The 19,818-nt window shown below is 39.0% G+C and overlaps 5 protein-coding genes and 1 non-coding gene across 7 annotated transcripts; 3 read left to right on the forward strand and 3 right to left on the reverse strand.

The window, feature by feature from the left end:
* Window positions 1-18: 18 nt before the first annotated feature.
* LOC137948228 (ubiquinol oxidase 2, mitochondrial-like) lies at window positions 19-2,611 on the reverse strand. Its single transcript, XM_068794234.1, has 4 exons — window positions 2,137-2,611; window positions 1,640-1,768; window positions 644-1,132; window positions 19-368 (listed from the first exon to the last, which is right to left on the reverse strand). Exons 1-4 carry the CDS (start codon window positions 2,500-2,502, stop codon window positions 309-311), a joined length of 1,044 nt encoding a protein of 347 aa, XP_068650335.1. The 5' UTR covers window positions 2,503-2,611; the 3' UTR covers window positions 19-308.
* A 2,471-nt stretch (window positions 2,612-5,082) lies between these two features.
* Window positions 5,083-7,723, forward strand: LOC137948337 (uncharacterized). 2 transcript variants are annotated; one of them, XM_068794396.1, is made up of 4 exons: window positions 5,083-5,870; window positions 6,127-6,182; window positions 6,270-6,465; window positions 6,944-7,723. In XM_068794396.1, the coding sequence occupies exons 1-4, from the start codon at window positions 5,115-5,117 to the stop codon at window positions 7,295-7,297; spliced, it is 1,362 nt and encodes a 453-aa protein (XP_068650497.1). In that variant the 5' UTR covers window positions 5,083-5,114; the 3' UTR covers window positions 7,298-7,723. The 2 variants fall into 2 exon arrangements, with proteins under 2 accessions (XP_068650497.1, XP_068650498.1); XM_068794397.1 differs by having other exon boundaries at window positions 6,136-6,182.
* Window positions 7,724-7,785: 62 nt separating this feature from the next.
* Window positions 7,786-9,869, reverse strand: LOC137948338 (acyl-CoA-binding protein-like). The gene is made up of 4 exons (XM_068794398.1): window positions 9,789-9,869; window positions 8,806-8,923; window positions 8,192-8,254; window positions 7,786-8,034 (listed from the first exon to the last, which is right to left on the reverse strand). The coding sequence occupies exons 1-4, from the start codon at window positions 9,798-9,800 to the stop codon at window positions 7,952-7,954; spliced, it is 276 nt and encodes a 91-aa protein (XP_068650499.1). The 5' UTR covers window positions 9,801-9,869; the 3' UTR covers window positions 7,786-7,951.
* Window positions 9,870-13,613: 3,744 nt separating this feature from the next.
* LOC137948454 (probable polyamine transporter At1g31830) lies at window positions 13,614-16,411 on the forward strand. The gene is made up of 3 exons (XM_068794537.1): window positions 13,614-13,668; window positions 14,045-14,248; window positions 14,795-16,411. Exons 2-3 carry the CDS (start codon window positions 14,144-14,146, stop codon window positions 16,244-16,246), a joined length of 1,557 nt encoding a protein of 518 aa, XP_068650638.1. The 5' UTR covers window positions 13,614-13,668; window positions 14,045-14,143; the 3' UTR covers window positions 16,247-16,411.
* Window positions 16,412-16,849: 438 nt separating this feature from the next.
* LOC137948704 (uncharacterized) lies at window positions 16,850-19,296 on the forward strand. The gene is made up of 2 exons (XM_068794852.1): window positions 16,850-17,044; window positions 18,402-19,296. Exons 1-2 carry the CDS (start codon window positions 16,893-16,895, stop codon window positions 19,024-19,026), a joined length of 777 nt encoding a protein of 258 aa, XP_068650953.1. The 5' UTR covers window positions 16,850-16,892; the 3' UTR covers window positions 19,027-19,296.
* A 158-nt stretch (window positions 19,297-19,454) lies between these two features.
* On the reverse strand, window positions 19,455-19,525 carry TRNAG-GCC (transfer RNA glycine (anticodon GCC)). Its single transcript has one exon. It is a non-coding gene; the product is annotated as a tRNA-Gly (tRNA).
* Window positions 19,526-19,818: the final 293 nt, after the last annotated feature.

Genomic DNA, 19,818 nt, shown 5'->3' on the forward strand with positions numbered 1-19,818 from the left:
TCAACTGTGAAGGTTGATCCCCCATTAGACCCTGCAAAAGCACCTCTCGATTTGGCTCATATCAATTCTAGCCTCTACCATATTTAGGGCTTAATGAGTCTTATTCATTGGACCAATTATTAGATTAAGTTTAACAGACTTTTTTTACAGCAAATTTAAAGCAAAATTATAAAGATAGATATCCCAATATAAAGATCCCGAAATGAGGAAGGTATTGAGCGGTCACGCTGCCCTATATACAAAATAAGGTAATAAGAACTATCCTTCTTTTAGCTTTAATTGATCATTGAACCAGAACAAACAGAGCCTCAGTGATACCCAATAGGAGCTGGAGTTTCTTTCAGTTGCTGTCCCTGGAAATGGATATCCTGCATATTCAACAATGATGACGAGTCAAAAAAAAAACTCAAATTTAAGAACAATCTCACATAAAATCAGAAAGATTACGTTTATCACTTTGGAAAAGACGTTTTCTGGATTAGAGATCTGACAGAGACCTACACTTAACTTGATATCATAACTAAGACCTATATGTGGGTCTTCAATTATTAGCATGCACAGTTTCTCAGGTCAGATTAGTTGAAATGGACCTAACTTTCGATTGAAATTTTGAAATGAAGAAAGAAAATTATGAGTAACTTACAGATGCAAAGTGATTAACATCGCGGTGGTGCGCCTCATCAGCCCTAATAACCATAACAACATCTCGTAAGGTCGAATCAGGAGGCATGCGCCAGTAGTCGATGGCAATCGCCGGAGCCGGAACGTTCTCTATGTTTCCTTTATCCAGCTCTTTGAGGAACTCCGTGTATGAGTGAATGGCCTCCTCCTCGAGATAGCCCACGACGCGGTGAGCGAACTTTGGTGAGATGAGATATCCCAACATGTAAGCATTGAAGAAGACGCCCTGGACCGCAATGACGAGAGCCCGCTCGTACCATTTGGGTTTGGAAACCTCCATGAATGTCATTAGATGCATTCTCTCGTTTTCTGCTTCTTCCAACAGGGCCTTTACCCATCCACCGCTGTGTTCGAATCGCCTCAGTGATTTAAAGTGTAACAACATTCCTCCCACCATGCCTGGCACCGCTGCCACCGTCTCGAGCATCATGGCCCGGCATCCGTATCTCCTCTGTAGCATGAATTTTTTTGTCAATGGGCTTTCTTCACATTTTCATGTCTCAGGGTTTTGCATTTGTCAATAACTAATCGCAAAAATAGTATATGTAACACATTAACAGATAACACAGATTGTTTAATTAGAAAATTAAACAAAACTAGGCAAATAAATCTTTAATTTCACCTGAATGAATTTTTGGGGCAATTTTAGCTGACAAGAAAATCTCTATCCACATTACTCTAGCCTTAAAAAAAGTAACATACATAAACTAACATTTCTATAATTTAAAATTTTAATTAAATAAAAATAAAAAATCTATAATTTTATGTTTCATAACTGAAAACACCACAAATGGCCCTTTGGATAACTAATTTAACTAACCAACTCGTTTTTTATATTTCAATTTGTGCTTCACAAAAATGTTTCTATACATATTTATACCAATTTACCTCCTAGGGTCATGGAATCACGCTTAGCACCAAATTTAAAACAAAATAGAAGGCCATGCTCAATATTTACCTGGAAGAAAAGATCGGTAGGGTAGCGCAGTATCTTCACAGTCCAATACGCCATTCTGTCCGATAGATTGGAGGGAACATGGTGTTTCTTCAAATCAATCGAGAGATCTGGCGTGTACGTCTCCCACGGCTTCACAAATCACATATAAACATTTGTCATTTCATTAGGGTTAATGAAAACAAGACTTCTTCTTCAACAATAAAAACACACACAACAACTGAGAACATCCATCGATCCAAATCTATAGTGCCATAATAAGAAGTATTAAGAGAAAATCGGACATCTAAAAGCAATTGTACTGTGCATACGCATTATATTCTGCTCTATACTTACACGTCAGCAATACATCACGTGTAAACAGAACAGAACAGAACACGAAGAGCTCCTATGGCGTATGCTCAGCGTGACGAGGACTGGTCGAACCCTACAAAAAAGGATGACGAAAAAAGATCACGAAAGACGTAACTACTTAAAAGCGGGCATCATGCAAAACTCACCCGAAATGACTTCCATTTCCACTCCGTCCCGTCCTCCTTCACGACCTTCGCCGGCGACATACCCCAGTAGCTAACGACCGCCTTCTCCGGAGGATCCGCCTGTCCACGGGCAGATCCGGACCCGCTCTTCTCATCCGCCGCCTCCGGTACAACTCCCGGAGCCAACGTGCTCCAATGCCTCGCACCAGTGACCGGCATCCATGTCCACGCAGATCCATTCCGCGCCGGAGCTCCAGTCCCGAGGCCAAGTGATCCTCTCACTAATCCATGCACCGGCTCGACGGCGAGTGTTCGGGCGGTTGACGTCGAGAAGAGGCAAAAGCCAAGCTGCCTCGCCGCCGCCGAACCAGCGATCCTTGAACTCATTGACGAACCAGAATCGCTCTCAACAACAGAGATTGAGATCGAAAGCAAAGAATTCAAAAGAAAGGGAGAAATCTGAAACGGAAACTGAATTCAACTCTTCTTTTTTCTATTTCTGAAACGACGACGAAGAGTCGTGTCGAACGGAAGCTTTATATAGCGCTGCCGCCAGGCCTCGACTTGAATGAGATTCTAACCATGGTTAGGTATTCTAAACCGCCTTTTAGTATTAACTAACGTGGACAAAAAGGGATCCAAACAAGTGGTCTAAAAGGATATGGTTTTCCGGGAAAATTTCTTTTCTTGCCACAAATGACCATACTGGCCTTTAACGAGGGGATAACCTTCTACGGGTGTAAGCGGGTCGAATTAAATGATAAATTTAACCTGAACCGACCCGATTTGATACTGTAAAAACCAACGTTTTTCTCATTTGGGCCAAAAAAAAACCGATTTTTTTTGGATCAGGGAGGTTTTTAAAAAAATAATATATTTTTTTATATTTTTTTAAAAATTATATGTAAATATAATAGAGATAAGCCAAAATAGAAATAGTAGATAATTTTGAGAAGTAAATGAATTTCGTAATTATAAAAAAAAATTATTATTAAATTAAAGTGATTTTAATTTTTTAATATTTTTATAATTAAAAATAAATAAATAAAAATAAAAATAAGTTTCTAACCGGACACCACTTTGAATCAAGGATTGGTGACTTGGGTCTCAAGAGGAGACAACTATCCGAACCCGACCCGTACCTCATTTTAGTTGGTCGAGGCTATCGCTGAATTGGAGTTATTTTAGTCTTTTTACAATAAATTTCTGGAAAGTTGGGCGAGCCTAACCATGGTCAAGGTGACTTGGAGCGCAAGCCACGGTTCGGCGGAGACCGGTGGAAAATTTATCCGGAGACTTGGGAATTTCGTCAAGACCTGGACGCTTCTTTTCTAGAGTGCACCGTGGGCGTAATGGTTAGGGGTGGTAAATGTTAACTCAACGATTAATATGATTCTAATTTGACTCGATATTGGAACCTAATTGGTCCTAGTTTAATTGATTAAAAAAATTATACAAAAATGGCCTAATTTAAGTATTTTAAGCTAGACCAAAATTATTTATTTTATATTTTATATTATTTAAAATCAAATTATTAATAATTATAATATTTGTATAAATTTTATATTGTTTTTATTTTAAATTATTATATTTTTATCTTTTATATATATATAAAAGACTGATCAATATGAAAAGTCATTTGGTGCGAAACATGCAAAATAGTATTTTAGCCGTTGGATCATGATCAATAACTATCTTAGTCATCTAATCAAGATACTCGAGTTTGAATTTTTTATTCAACCCAAGTAAGGAACGAGGTACAAAAACACCTCCTCGATTTTGGGTTGACTCGACATGAACCCGACCCATTGAGATCGGTTAGATTTATAGGAATGTGTCAAGAACTTGATTTAGGAGGCGGGGGTTGGGGTTTAGGGTTTAGAGTTGGAAATCTACATAAGCCGAAATCTTTTTTTTTGTGCTTTTTCTGGCATGTTTATAAATAGAGGATAAAATAAGAAAAATAGTGTTTAATCAAAATAAATATTATATTTAAAATTAAATATATTTAAATTTAGATTATTTGGCATGGTAATATAAAATTCTATATACCTCTTAAATAATCTCAAGGTAATATTGAAGTTGACAAGGAGAAAGAAGTAAATTGGCGCCAACAATCTCCATGAAATCCGCAAAGATGGCATGCATTCACATAAGACACCACGCTCCACGTAGTCGTGTTCTTCATCTATGTAATCATCGCGATCCGTGTTCGCTCGACAGAGAAACAGAAGCAAATAAATCACGGAGAGGCGAAAAGCGTGCCAGAGAAGCCAGAGTCCTCATCATTTCTCTGAACCTCACTAAAAAGGTAAAATTTCCTTCATCTTTCTCATCTAGCTCGTTCGTACCTCTTTTTTTATCCTGGGGGAGCGCGATCGACGGCAGGAACTTGGATTATCTGTTGGATGATGGAAGAGGACTGTAGCCGCCGGGATGAAATGAATGTCGCTGGTGAGATTGGAATTTATTGTTTGCGGATTGTTTTAAAGAGTGCGGGTAGAGTTAGGCTTGGAAAACCTTCTGTTGCGTCTCCTCTTCGAGCTAGATTTAATGAGCATTCATGGCTGCTGCTTTTTTATTGCCTGATTTGACGAGAATCGCCTTGGAAACAAAGAAATAAAAATCAGAAACAGATGAATTGACTAGTGATAATGAACTGAATGAAAGATCTGTTAGAGTTTCTTTTTTTTTTTTTTTTTGTTCTGGAAAACTGAAAAACATTAGAACTGTAATAACGTTAAATTCTCTTGAATAAAGCTGCTTTTCTTTGTGCTTGTTTTTGTCCAGGCTTCTGAGACCTGTCTCAGACTGCCGAAAAGGCCACTACGAGGTAATCTGGTAATTTGAAGGAAAATATAGGGATATTCCTGTCATAACAGTTGTAGATTGAATGCATAAATAGCCGGAGAAAGTGTAGCACAGGTTTTCTGAGTGTCGATTTTGTATGCGGTTTTCTCTCGTTAATGGCGGCAGAACACGCAGGTTCAGTCCCGGTGATGGAGGATTCTAATTCAAAATCCGCGCCGGAGATTGATGCTACTCTTGCTACTTACTTAGGCCTCAGCTTCGCTGTTTTCCTTGGCTCTCTGCCTAGATCATACCAGTCGTTCATCTCCGCTCTCCAATCTCACAACAGAAGTCTCTCAGTGAAGCTTTACCACGCGGAGGAGCAGCTCAAGCAGATGAAATATCGTCGGAAAGAGGACTCCAAAGCGAATGCTAGAGTGGTCGAGATCTTTGCTAGTCACAGAAACGGCTGGCAGCAGGAAGAGAAACGGTTGCTTCAGCAGATCGACTCTTCTGCTGAAGAAATCGTGCACCTGAAGGCGAAATTCGATGAGCTGGAGAGGTCCGAGGCCGAATTGAGACTCGTGATTGAGAAATTTCAGAGGTATGTCGAAGAACGCGATGAGATGATTAACTTCCTGTCGAGGAAGACGGATGGCGAGGACTTGGGGACGACAAGTGTGGAAACGGAGAAAGAAATGTATGCGTCGCAGAACAGGGGACGCTATTGTGGAAATGCGGAGGACAGCGGTGAGTTTGGTGATTATGGCGAAGATTTTTCGAGAATTAGCAAGATAAGGGTTTCGGAAAGGTTGGATTCGGTCCCTGAACTTTGTTTCTTGGATAGAAGTTCGGAAGCGGAAGAGATGGCCATTCTGTACAGTCAACAGAATGTGTACGGTCGGGACTACTTGCAGCAGTCTTCTGCTTCGAAGATATGGACGGAGAGACCTAGTGGGTGGCCGGTAACTCTTTATCTCTTCCGAATTGACCTACTATGTCTTCTCCCTTTATTTTCTTGCTCCTCTGAGCTCCTGTTGTGTTCTTTCCATGTTAGCTTTTCGTTTATTTTCAAATTTCTTTATTGTTTTGGATTTTGGCTTATTGTTTCAACACAAATTCATCCACATATGCAAGTAATTGAAACTGTGTAATTTAGAACCATGTCACAGTAGTTCACAACTCATTATCATCAAACAAGATAACCTGATTCTGTAGCAGGATTTACAGTGTGAACCCCTAGAACCACTGTATCAAGCAAAGCATTTCGTGGCAAGGTAAGGACCAATTCTATATGGAAGAATAAATTTCAAGTGTTAGAGATTTATATTTAGTAGCTGATAAAACCATCTTGCCTTGTCCAGAAGGGAGTCTCCTTGGAAAGTTGATGGAGAATCAATAGGAATTTCTTCTAAGCTGAAAATACTGGAACAGGAATTGTTAAGTTTGGAGAAAATAGGCGGCCATGGGGAACTTTCAAAGCTCCCGTCCACGTTGAGGAAACAAGTAAAGAGATACCAATCCCTTTCTGGAAAAATTGATGATCTGTGCAGGAGAATGGTAAACATCATCTCTCAACCAAAAATTTCTAACTGTTTAGCTTTTTTAACTTATTATGTCCTCGAATTTTAAATAAATGATCGTAGTTAAAGGTGGCCACAGGATTTCCATTCTTTACTGTAGTAGAAGATTAGTTACTATGACATAAGCTTAGAGTTCTTTTTCATGTATACATTCCACCTGAAATTCAAGTCTTACGGAAACTGGTTCCTTCTTCTGTCTTTATAGCTGTGGCTAAAATTGAGTTGCTTCCGCGAGATGGTTTTCTGATCCTGTCTTTTCTGTTGGCCTGCTGGCTTACGTCGTCTCTTTCTGTTTTCACGATATCGTGCACAGAAATCTGTCATTTTGGACGCTACCTCATATTGTCAAAATTTAAACCTAGCCAATTTCGCCTTTTGGGAAGATTTCTGCTCAAAAGGATAGATATGATTTTGCGAGATTCTGCTTGAATTGCATTCTCTTTCCTTCTCTGCAGCAAGTAAGCGATCCATGCGAACCCACCTTGAGTTCAGAGTTCAGAACCCAGCGCCAAACCGAGTTCTTGCTGGAGACATTCCGCCTTCAGCAACGAGCAATCGAAACTAATCAGAAACTGACTACATTGCACGTTGAGACGGCAAAGAGCTGCTGGGGGGATGAGCCTGGCGGAGTAGCCCAAGTCAGCACACGGCGCTCCTTGGATTCCATCAAGAACAATTTCAAGGAGATTCAGAGAAATTTAGAGATCTGGCTTGCTCGAATCATGGGCGACCTAGAGGGAATCCTAGCAAGAGATGGTGCATCACGCGTAAGGGATTATTATACATCTCGATACCCTTTTATTCGGTAATAACTTGTTAATCCTAATTATTCTCTGGTTCAACCATTGCCATAATGGAAAGATAGAGGTTTGGTCCATTTGGCTGTCGACGTGGTCCCAGTAACCATGTGCAAGCCAACCAGTTATTTACTTCTTTTGGGGAGATTCCTCGTCTCAGTGGCCTGGAGTCGCGACTAAATCTTCTGGGCAGGGGCTAGTCTCTGCAATGGACCGGCTGCAGAACGACTTGGCAGCATCAACGCAGAGCAGGGTTCCATGCGAAGGGTCATCACTCATTATTCACTAGTCACTCTCGTCTCTCCCCTCTTCATCAGTTGTCTTTCTCCGAGTCAATTCAATCGGCAGAGGCTGCATGGAGCTAACGTGGTGCTATTTCTTTCCCATGCCAACTGGACTTGGATTGTTATCTTACACACTTGTTGCTGTCAGCCATTTAATCTGACCGGCTCGGAATCAGATGCCACAGAGAACTATTTTTGTGTATTTAGAACCAGGACTGAGATAAATAGATAACTTAAATACGTAAATATCAGGTATTGTCTGATCCAAGATAGAACTAGTCCGAACTAGAAAGATGAAGCCAAGTCAAGCGCAGAATACACTAAACAGCAAAGGATGGTAGAAATAAATAGCACACACACTCGTGAGGAATGGGTAGGAAAATTAGGCCGAGGTAGCTGCAGCTTCCTCCAGCAATTGTTTGACCTTGGTGATGTAGTCACTCATTGCATCCTCCGCTGATTTGGCTGTCAAAAGAAAGCGAATGAGATGAGTTATTTATCACTCTTTTAGGCCAAAGACCCTCAATTGTTCAAAAATGCTGATTTGGCTGTTAAAAGAAAGCGTTATTTATCACTCTTTTGGGCCAAGACCCTCAATTGTTCAAAAAAGGTGCCTGTGTACCTCCAACTGTCTTCCAGGCATCCCACTTGGCTCTCTCCTTGACGCTGAATACTCCAGGTCGGGCTGCAAAAGTACAGAATGAACTCAACATCCAAACATACTGGTTGGGAGACTTAGAAAATGAAAGCCACAGTTAGAGTGGGCGGAACATTTTGTGCCTATCGGACTCTACATGTTATGAATTGACTTTACCCATCAAGAAAATCTGCTAGCTATAATGTCCCATTTAGTTTCAGGATGTAATATAATAGTGGAATTTTTGTAACTGTCCATCAGTTACAATTTCTCAGTTTTTTTCACATTAAAGATAAAAAAAAAGATCTAGTCTAGCAAACCATCAATCGCATTTTAACTTTCTGAAAATTATTGGATTTGTCTGCCATGGCTGGAAGTATGCATCTGGGCTTCTCTTTTCAGTTTTTTTATGAATTTCATAATGTATTTTTAGAAATTCTAGCTTTCATTGACTACTAAAAGCACAACGGTAAACATAGTTCATCTCAACGAAGAGGTCTATTGGTCTCATTTACTCAGGATTTACAAGGTGAAATCGGCAATGAAAATGTGATTGTTTCTTAAAAAAATAAAAAGAGAATGTTATAATATGAACTTACGGGTGTTAAGAGGTCCAACAGTGGCTTGCTTGAAAAGTGCATAAAGGGTCAGTTTGTTCTCATTGCTGGTGGATTCAGGAAGGGTCTTAGCTTTCTGAGCGTGCTCCTCAAAGTCTTCCTGCAAAATACCCAAACCACCAAACTGGTTAAAATGTGAAAAGAAGAAACAAGTTCTAGATGTATTCATTAAGCAACTAATGAGATTGCATGTGCAAGACACAAAACTACTTCGGTAAATGAGAGATTGTTAGCACGTGACTGTCATTTATTGTCGAAGAGAAGAAAGCTACAGGGGTTTATTCACAAGAAAATGTAGCTTCCAAAGTTAGCTGGAAATAAAGCCCCAGAATTAATGATATCTAAACAGCGACAGATTCCAGAATGCATCAGATGAATGAGCAAATATGAACATATAACTAGACCCCAGACCCTAGTGAAAATTGAAAGCCACTCATATTCCATAACCTTTGTAATAGTTTTATTCTGACTGGAACTTTGAACAATGAGAACGATTTCAAACGAGTTCAAACCTTAACAAGCCTATGATCCTAGATCTATTAAGAGACAAAAGCTAGTAAGTTGATCCAATAAGAGTTTCAGCAACTGTAATTGACAAATTGGTGCATTACGAAGTCCAGAAATCACGACTACAACAAGTTTAGAAGAGTCTGAGTAGCAGACTATAGATCTCCATTGAAATCCAACGCTACAGCAAAATTTATCAAAAAAACGCAACGGAAAGAAAAAATTTAGCATGCTACTACCTCATCCATGCAAAATTTATAAAAATTAAAAATAAAACGAAAACAATGTAAAAAAAACATTATTTAAAGCCGCACTAAAAGCACACAAGAATTAAAATCAAAATCGCCAGTAAAAAAAAAAAAAAAAACTAAACTGAATCCGACGCAACGAATCACTAGAAATTCAACACAATTAACTTCAAACGAGAAAAAAATATGAGGCAGATAAGGAATCATTACTTTCAAACCCATCTTTTCTGCTCCGGATCTCGATCTCTACTCCGCGACCAAGGTTGAGAAACCCACGCCTGAGCTTTTGACGATACAAACGAGGCGAAGCCTCGAGGGCGTTTAAATACAGAAGAGACAACTAAAAAAGAAAAGCCTCATAATTCTATGTAATTACCACCTGCCATGAATCAGATCCAATTTTCTTTCTCAAATGACCAAATTACCCTTGAAAAGTGAACTTCAATGTAGGTCATAGGTACATTTAATATAGGTACATTTAATGAACGATAAAACCAAGGAGATTTCCGACAAAAGCCGGAACAGAAGATGCGTAAGACGTGTATTTTTTTAAATCTGATTCGTGGCGCGAATATCGGGAACCGATATAAACGTATCGGGCTGTACGGTGGAGCTTAAATCTTTTTGTAACGACTCCGGCTTGGGCCATGAAATACGAGTCACTCGGACCGCCCGAGTTTATCATTTATACATAAAATCGAACCTTAGATGTATAATTAAATGTATTTAAGGTATATATATATATATCACAAATACGAAGCATGTGTTTTATAACTTTTTCGATATAATTATCACATTAATATCATATTATAAGCCATGAGTGTCACACTTGGTGGTTGTATTTTTTTGTGTTACAAATACAATAAATAATATAAAAAATATTATTTTTAATAATATTTAAAATTATATAAATAGATTTATATAAATAATTGCATAATTAAAATTAATTTCTTTAATTTTCTTATTTTTTATTGATATATAAATAATATAAGGGCTTCAAAGCCTTGAAAAAAGCCAATTAGCTCATAAATATTAAACTGTACCAAATAATTCCAATTAATAATCACATTCTAGTTGGTGAAGCTAAATAATGCAGCTCATCAAATCCATTTAAGAACTTGACCAACTTCTAAACCACCACAAAACTCTTAACAACCTCACCTAACAAGCCTTTCCATGGTGATGGCTAGTGGGTCTGTTTAAGACCATTCACTTAGAGTTAGGTCATCAACTTCTTAAATGGCAGGGCCCCTCCTCTTTCAAAGAAAACCTACCATACCATGTATATGTTAATTAAAATAAGATAATTAAGAATATTAAATACAATACATTATTGTATCGGTATCGTAACTGTCAGAGTGGTTCCGTCCACTCTTGTGAGCGGTGGCTTTCCACACTTAACCGACTAGTCTTTTAGGTTACATTGGCAAACCTCTTGGCATGGTATTAGAGCTAGACACGCCACGTCCCGCCTTCGAATCCCGTAGGGAGCAGTAAAGGACGAGGTAGGTGTAAGAGGTGGTTCTGGTCTACCTCTTTTGAGTAAGTTGGTTTTTCGTACTTAAAGGACTAATCGGTTAAGTGCGGAAAGCCTCCGCTCACAAGAGTGGACGAAACCACTCTGACAGTAACATCCACCTTAAAATCTAATATGTATCACTCGATACAAGACACGTATTGGTGTTACCGGTAATGATGTGTTTATAGGTGGACGTCTCCCATAATTAAATTGAAATAGTCGAAAAAAAATAGACTATACACCCAATTTTGAATTAATTTTATTTTATTTTATTTGACGTGTATTTATTAGGTAATGTATTCATATCGATATTCATTTTGGTATTTTTTATTTTTATAAAATATTAATAATGAAATTGTTATAAATAGAATATTATCAATAAAAATCATACCTTTGGACATTGGTGAGTTATCCCAATCAATTTTTTCAAGTCATTTGCCACTAGAGGGTTGAAACCTTGGTCCCTTGTGAAAATTTTACCAAATATAATACACTCCAAATAATAACGACCTTGATTATCCTAACTCTGAGTCGAAAACTGAGTTGGATCATCTTCTTGACTTGGGAATATTCGGGGCGAGTTCATGAATTTGGGGCAAATAGAAAGGGCAAATCCAACCCCCATTCTGACCTACTACCCACCCAAATCTAAGTGATAATTGGTATATATAGGAACTTTTAGTGGCTCAACCAATGAAATAGATTGTAATTCATAGTAATCAATAAGTATTTAGATTTTTACCCAATTTTTATACCCAGTCTAGGGTGGGACTAATGTCTCATGCCCTTTTTTTTTCTTTCAAATACAACTTATTTCATTATATTTATACTAGATAAATATAATTTATCTCTATTTTATTAATAAAAAAAATTTAAATCTAAAATAAATTTAAACATAAATAAAATATGAAAAAAAGAGGTAGATTAATAAGAAAAAAAATTAAGTCATTCAATTTAAATTTACTACTTAAATAAATATTTTTAACTTTCTACCAATCGAATCATATCGAATTTTTCACCCAATTGTCACACCCCAAGTAAGTGTGGACTTATCTCTCCACCCTCCTTTGGTAAGCCTATTTTTGCCCCAATTAGACTCATTATTATAAAAATTTAGGAAAATTTACCCATGTTTTGTCCAACTCTAACAACTCCCTCTTACATGATATATATGACCAATCTCAGTTTACTAGATTAGATTATTCTGCACTTAATTGAGTTTGGATTTGAGGAATGTTTGTTCATGGTGGCTGCAATGTCAAACCCATTAAACAAAAAAAAAAAAAAAAAAAAACCTAGATTGCTTATGGCATTTTTTCACATTATGAGAGTAAAGGAGATGATGCAAAAGAGTCAAAAGTGAGAAAACAAAATCCAATCCATTTGATTGTAAGGTTCACTCTAGCTTGGATTCTTTTGTGTTCTTAGTCTATAAAGTTATGTTCACCCACTTCAACCCTTCTCAAGTCCCAAATAATAAAGAATAAAATCTTTTTTTTTTTTATTCTCCACATTTTTTTCATGAAGAAAGCTTTAAAGAATAGCACAAGAGAATGATAATGAAAATCAATTGAGTTGTTCTTGGTAAATGAACATGAAATTATTTTAAACCATGACTCTGTCGGTGCAGTGGTCGGACTCAGTCTGAGTCAAGGAAGACTCACCCGTTGAAGCAAGGTCGAGTTTGATTCCTCGACCTGATTTCGAGTTGACTTCATTTGGTAAGCAAAAAAATATACTTTTAAAACGTTCCCTCGCATACTAGTATGCATTTAGGATCTGTTTGGAACCCACAAAAAAAAAGGGGGAAACAAAGTTATTTTCTGTTGTTTGGCAGAAGAAAATTATCGAGAGAAAAGAAAATAACCGTCCTCTACTTACCCTAAAGTCGAGTCCTCTCAACCTTGGTTGTGCCCAATTTTTTTTCTTATAAATATTTAAATATTATTACTTGATTATATTTAAATTAATGTTGTTATATTTATTTTATTATAAAAAAATTAATTAAAAATATTAAGTGAATATATAAATAATTTTAAAAAAAGAATAAATGAAATTTTATTTGTTTAATAGAATATCTTGAATATTTATGGAGGTTAAAAAATGAAAAGAGGCCCAAATAGCTGAGATACAGCTTAGGGCCGATATGTATCTGATTTTGGTTAATATACGTATCGGATTTCAGCTTCTCCGATACATCGCGTATCAGAAATCCAATTCGGGCCAGCTGCTTAGTGCAGTTCAGACGTATCAGAAAAAGTTGCGGTAGAAGCACGAAACCGATTGGATTTTCAGAAGTTTCTTCATTGGAGAATCCAACAAAACCTTCTTTCTTCTCCCACACGTCACCTACCCACCATCTCACAGTTCAGAAACTCTCCTCTGGTTTCCTAACTAGTTCACTTTCCTAATCAGACGATTGGAAGGCAGTGTCTGACTCTGATACCGAAGCGAAGGTAATGCTTTGAATGGCCATTGTCGTCTCGGTGCTGTTTTTCTCGAAAAAGTTCACGAGGTCGAAATTGCTTCGAGCTATCAGATACGAGAGTGGAGAGTGGTGACCTAGAAAAGGTAACTGGATTGCTTCCTTTATTGAACATTGTCTCAGTTTTGTCAAGGTGATGACAGTACCTATCTTGGACTTTCGATAAGAGTCGGAGGAGCAATTAGCAAAGCAGTGGTCCACCATGAAAAAGATAATCCACCAGGGGGGCAGAGGAGTCGAGCTTGTTTTTGTCATTGTACTTCATGCTTTTCTGGGTTTTCAAATATTCAATACGAGCTTTCTGTGAGCTGTAACGGGCTCGAGGAAGGTCTGGTTGTCCATATCTGACTGAAGTGATGGATTCCCACATGACCGTCTTTTTGTTGATTTTTTATCTGATTTGTGTTGATATCTTTTTATGTATTTCATCATCGGGATGGGAAATTGAATGGTGTGTTTCAGGCATCATCTGCTCTGACCTCTCTCGAAAAGAGCACTTCTGTTCTTCATCCAATTGCACAGCAGCAACAGGCGCCATCTTCAAGGATTGAAGCGAAGAAAATGAGGGAAGAAGGAAATTTATCAGAGCCGAGTGTGGGAAGCGCCGACGGTCCTCCTGTGAGTCGCGGGAGTCCTCACACAGAAAGCAGCGATTCTCAGGGCGAGGTAATGGGATTGAGTCAGTTTCAGGCTTTGGACCAACGGTCTTACTTTGGGCCATTATAGACGTTTGAATTTTTCTTTGGCATGAGAATTTTCCGATTTTTCGAGAGACATTTGGATCCCGCGAGCTTCCTGCGCTGCTCTGCGTAGCTGCTTTCCGTTAACACTCTTACGTGCAAGCTTTTCGATTTGCGCTCTTTCTCTCTCTCCAAGTTCAGAAAAGAAGAAACAAGACGACGTCTGGGGTGCTGGTGTCATTCTGGTTCACTTTATGATTTTGTCATTGATTCAGGTTCTTTGGACTTTAAATGCTGGATTAAGGTCTCTCTGAAACTTAAATTCTGATTTCGACCAGAAAAAAACTGGGTGTCTGTGCTTCCCTACTGGAAAGAAACTAGCATAATTAGTTCACTCCTCCCTATAATTGTTGGAGTTCTTGAAATCACTGAAAAACGTTGATCGTATAGCTGGGTTTTTCTTTTCTGCATACTGAAGGCAAGAAAAACAGCAATTTATTGGGCCTCATATTGGTTAAATTTTTGACTGCAGAAACCGGGGGACACCATGAACGGGATATCTTCTTCTCCAGTGGGTGAATATGGCCCAGCCTACGAAGGACTGGAAGGAGGACAACCTACGGTTGATAACTTCCGAAAAGTTTCACTCATCCCTCTCGTATTTCTCATCTTCTATGAAGTCTCTGGCGGTCCTTTCGGAATCGAAGACAGTGTCAATGCTGCAGGTCCTCTTCTTGCGCTCATCGGTTTTCTGGTCTTCCCTTTCATCTGGAGCATCCCAGAAGCTCTAATTACTGCAGAGATGGGCACGATGTTCCCCGAAAATGGCGGTTATGTTGTTTGGGTCTCAACTGCTTTGGGTCCATATTGGGGCTTTCAGCAAGGATGGATGAAATGGCTGAGCGGCGTCATTGACAATGCTTTATACCCTGTTCTCTTTCTAGATTACATCAAATCCGCAATTCCAGCCCTGGAGGGAGGTTATCCCAGGGTTCTTGCAATACTGGTTTTAACAGTTCTCCTCACTTACATGAACTACAGAGGATTAACAATAGTTGGATGGGTGGCTGTGTTTCTGGGTGTCTTCTCCCTCCTCCCTTTTGCAGTCATGAGCTTTGCTGCTATTCCCAAGCTGAAACCTTCTCGATGGATTGTGGTTGATCTGCACAGTGTGAATTGGAATTTATACTTGAATACACTCTTTTGGAACTTGAATTACTGGGATTCAATCAGCACTCTAGCAGGCGAGGTGAAAGACCCAAAAAAAACATTGCCGAAATCTTTGTTTTATGCCTTGATTATAGTTGTTCTTGGATACTTCTTCCCTCTTCTCACTGGTACAGGAGCAATCAAGCTAGACAGGGATCAGTGGACTGATGGGTACCTTGCAGACGTTGCAAAGATGATAGCTGGTGTGTGGCTAAGGTGGTGGATCCAAGGTGCTGCTGCTCTGTCCAATATGGGGATGTTTGTTGCTGAAATGAGCAGTGACTCATTTCAACTTCTAGGAATGGCAGAAAGAGGGATGCTCCCGGAGTGCTTCAGTAGGAGGTCAAGGTATGGAACCCCACTGGTCGGGATCCTCTTCTCTGCATCAGGTGTGGTTCTACTCTCTTGGCTGAGCTTTCAGGAGATTGTGGCAGCAGAGAACTTCTTGTACTGTATTGGTATGATGTTAGAACTGATCTCATTCATAAGGTTGAGGATAAAATACCCAACAGCCCAGAGACCTTACAAGATTCCAGTAGGAACCATTGGAGCCACTCTTCTGTGTCTCCCTCCAGCAATATTGATTTGTGTTGTGCTAGCTCTGTCTTCTCTCAAAGTTGCACTGGTAAGCCTTGGTGCAGTGTTTATTGGACTTGTTTTGCAGCCGGGTCTGAAGTATATTCAGAGAAAGAGATGGGTTAAGTTCTCAGTGAACTCCAATCTTCCAGACTTTGAATCTGCTACCCATGACAGCACTGAAACCCTGGTTCATTAAATGTACTTGCCAATGAAAATTTTCCACTTACTCTGCCATTTCTGTAGCTCAAAAATCATGTAGCTAAGCTCCCCCTTTTGTTTTTGTACAAACGAAAATCTCACATTACCTGTTTGCTGCTCAGATGACTATCGATCGAGCATTACTTGTATCCAATCAACTGAATGACAGTGTTGTTGTAAACCAAGTTCCACAGTATGAAAGCGAAATCCATGTTAAAAAGTGATAAATCCTTAAAAAACAAAACTAAAGAAAGAAAAAAAAGCAAAGCTTGAAGATACTTCTTTGGAAATTTGAGAACTTTCAGGTGCCTCAAGTAGTCTGAAGCACAACAATGATAAAATCATCTTCCATATCATCTCTGCGGTAAAATCACGAGCGGATTTTTCCACTTTATGGAGTGGAATGTTCTCTTGTGTTGTGCATTCATGGCGTCTTCTGTACTATAAATCTCTGTGATGCATTTAATTCCGCTCTTCAAAGTGGAAGAGAAAAGTGAAGAAGTGTAGGACATGATGGTCATTTGTGGAAATGATTGGGGTTTCCGAGTGATGTGATAAGTTAATGAGCTACATTCCACCTCCGTCGACCCGCGCTCAGCCAGTACGGGACTCGGTTAGGGCAATCTGAGCTTGAAACCGCGAAAATGAAGAATTTCCGGAAGGGATCGAAGTCGACTCCGAACACAGGCGAAGATATTCATGCAGCTGCAAGAACTGGCGATCTTCTGACCATTCAAACCATCAGCTTGTCCAATCCGTTATCCGTCAATTTGAGAGATAAACACTCGCGAACCCCGTATCCTCTCTTCCGTGTAATTTGCTTTTGCTGCATCTGTTTTTTTATTTTTCCAGTGATTAATTGATTTTTTCTAAGAAGAAGATGATGGAGAAGAATGAATTATTATTAAGATATTATAATTGTTCACCTGCTTTTGGACCTAATTTTGAAGTTCATCTATTTATTGTCTTCTGTATTTCTGGTCTTCTACTCAGATAACCTAGTTAGCATCTGTAACATTGATTTTTCTGTGAATTGCTGATGAGCATGGGGGGAAGGAAGGTGAAACGTGTTTAACTAAACCTATATGTATGTCGCTGCTGGGGATTGAACCCTAGAGATTGCCTCTTCTCAGAGTTCACGGTTCAGACCTTTATCTGAGTCCGAGTGTTCTACTTCTGATGGAAGGACTTGCTCACCGAATTTCAGGGTTAAGCTTAGTTGCTGCAAACTCCAAATGTCTTCCAGTTCAGATCTTTTTACTACTTTTAATATCTGCCTTGGGCAGTAGGTGGTGAACCTTGCTTAAGAAATGGAACAGATCCCTTTGTACTCTGTTATCTGGTCAGCAGTGCTCACCTGATGAGCAAAAACAAATTTGAACAGCTAGTAAGAAAATCAATTATTTTTATTATTTATAATTTATTTAGGAGAGTTATTGAGTCTTGGGGTTGCATATTTCAGTCAAGAATATCTTTTGGAATTAGAAAATATAGTTATTTAAATTAGAGGATGGCATGAAGGATGTGAATGGAAAAAACTGAAGTGAGGGCAGTCCCTTGAATATTTATCAAGGAAAGGTTCTGCTTGTCCATTTGATGCAAGAGGGGGATTTGTGGACTAATCTATTATAGTAAAGCAGTTACTCCTGATATTTGTGGAATCCTTTGATGTATGGTGATCAATTTTGAGTTCCAGTGCCAGTGAGCTGAGTTTTATATAAAAGTAATCAACAAGTCTCTCTGTTAGGCAGGCATTCATGCATCAATGATCCTAAGAAGTGCCTCAATAAAGAATCCATGTATTCCTTGAACAAAGCCTATTTGTATTTATTTGAAACTGACTGTTGTTTTGGGTGTATCACTACATATTTTTCATCTAAACAGCTGTTTCAGTTAAGCATTTAAACAAATGGAACTACTGTAGTTTGCAGACTGGCTGCAAAATGACTCACTTGCTTACCATGGTCTTAGCACGCAGATTAGCTATGAAATGAAGTTTCCAGCTTCTTCTGTGTATATCTGGATCTTTTGTTGGGTTTTTTGTTCAAATTATCTTTCCTTTAGTGCACATGCATTTTGGTTCGATTGAGTCATGTAGACCCAAGCCGAGTACATTGGTCATTATCCTTAACCGTAAATTATTTGGATTTAAGGCTGCATTTAGCTGCATGGGCAGGACAGGCTGAGGTGGTGAGTTATCTCTGCAAAAACAAGGCGGACGTCGGTGCTGCAGCAATGGATGATATGGGTGCCATTCATTTTGCTTCCCAAAAAGGCCATGTCGAGGTAGTGAGAATCCTTGTTCAATCTGGAGTGTCTGTCAAAACTTCCAACAGGAAAGGTTTTACTCCACTGCACTATGCTGTCCAAGGATCCAACTTAGCACTCGCAAGGTACTTGATGCGTAAAGGTGCAAATCTATCTGCTAAGACGAAGGCTGGGAAGACCCCATTAGACCTTGCAAGCAATGAAGAAATCCGTTCATTTCTAGTAGAACAGGAAGAGGCAGCCAAGAAACCAGAAGAGCTGGAGGACACGATTGTAGAGGAAGCATCCTCAACAAAGTTGTCTAAAGATGAAAGTGGAAAGTCAGAGCAGGAGGACAGTGAAGACGAAACAAAGAAGAGGAAGGGTGCAGAAGCCGATTCTGAAAAGACTTCAGGAGAACCCAAGAAACCCAGAGTCACACTTAACCACCTACTAACCGAAGATGATGTAGAGGATGAAAATGCAGTAGATGCAGGAGGGAAGGAAAATGGACAAGAACAGAACTTGTGACAGGTATAAATTTCCTAACGAATGTGTATGAAACTGATCTGGTCTTGTTGTAAGGACTAGGGGAGAAATTAGACTGAAAGTTCACTAGAGTTGTGTGTGTAGTCTGGCTCTGTGCATCTGTCAATCAGGCTAATGAACATCGATCAGCCTCGGGGTTTCCCGAGTCATGTTTCAATATAAGATGGAATCAAGATTATCCATTTGATGTAAGTGTTTATTCATTATAATGAAGGAAATCTCAGGAGCATAGAAGGTAGAAGTTGCCATGAACGTTGTTGTGTCTTTTTTATTAATCAACTTAGGTTTGCAATTCATGTAGAATCACACGGATTCTTTTTAAGGAGGTAGTGACAAAAACTTAATATCTGTTTGCACTCCTCGGATGCAAACAAAAAGTTTGAAAGAAGTTGAAAAAAATTAAAAAGGAATGCACCAGCCGGGAATCGAACCCGGGTCTGTACCGTGGCAGGGTACTATTCTACCACTAGACCACTGGTGCCTTGTCATTCATGTCTATAATTAGTAATAATTATCTTACTCAATTCCATTCAGCTCTAACCATCAGATCTACAACAAAATAGGAAAAAAATGGTAGACATGAACAGCTGCATCAGTACTCGAACATTGGCGACTTCTGTTCAACTATTGTGGCTTTGTTACAAAACAAAATGTATCTGTGGTATTAACACTGGCGATTCTCATCTCGTAACAGTTGAACGAGCTGCGGCAAATCTGGAACAAAAATATCGAAACAGTAAACGAAAAGTTTGTCCTAACGATGCTCGCAGTGCT

This window comes from Aristolochia californica, unplaced genomic scaffold (assembly GCF_029961685.1).
Source record: "Aristolochia californica isolate CCGP_79_NKW_82.1479 unplaced genomic scaffold, dmAriCali1.0.hap1 SCAF_13, whole genome shotgun sequence".
Taxonomy (NCBI): domain Eukaryota; kingdom Viridiplantae; phylum Streptophyta; class Magnoliopsida; order Piperales; family Aristolochiaceae; genus Aristolochia; species Aristolochia californica.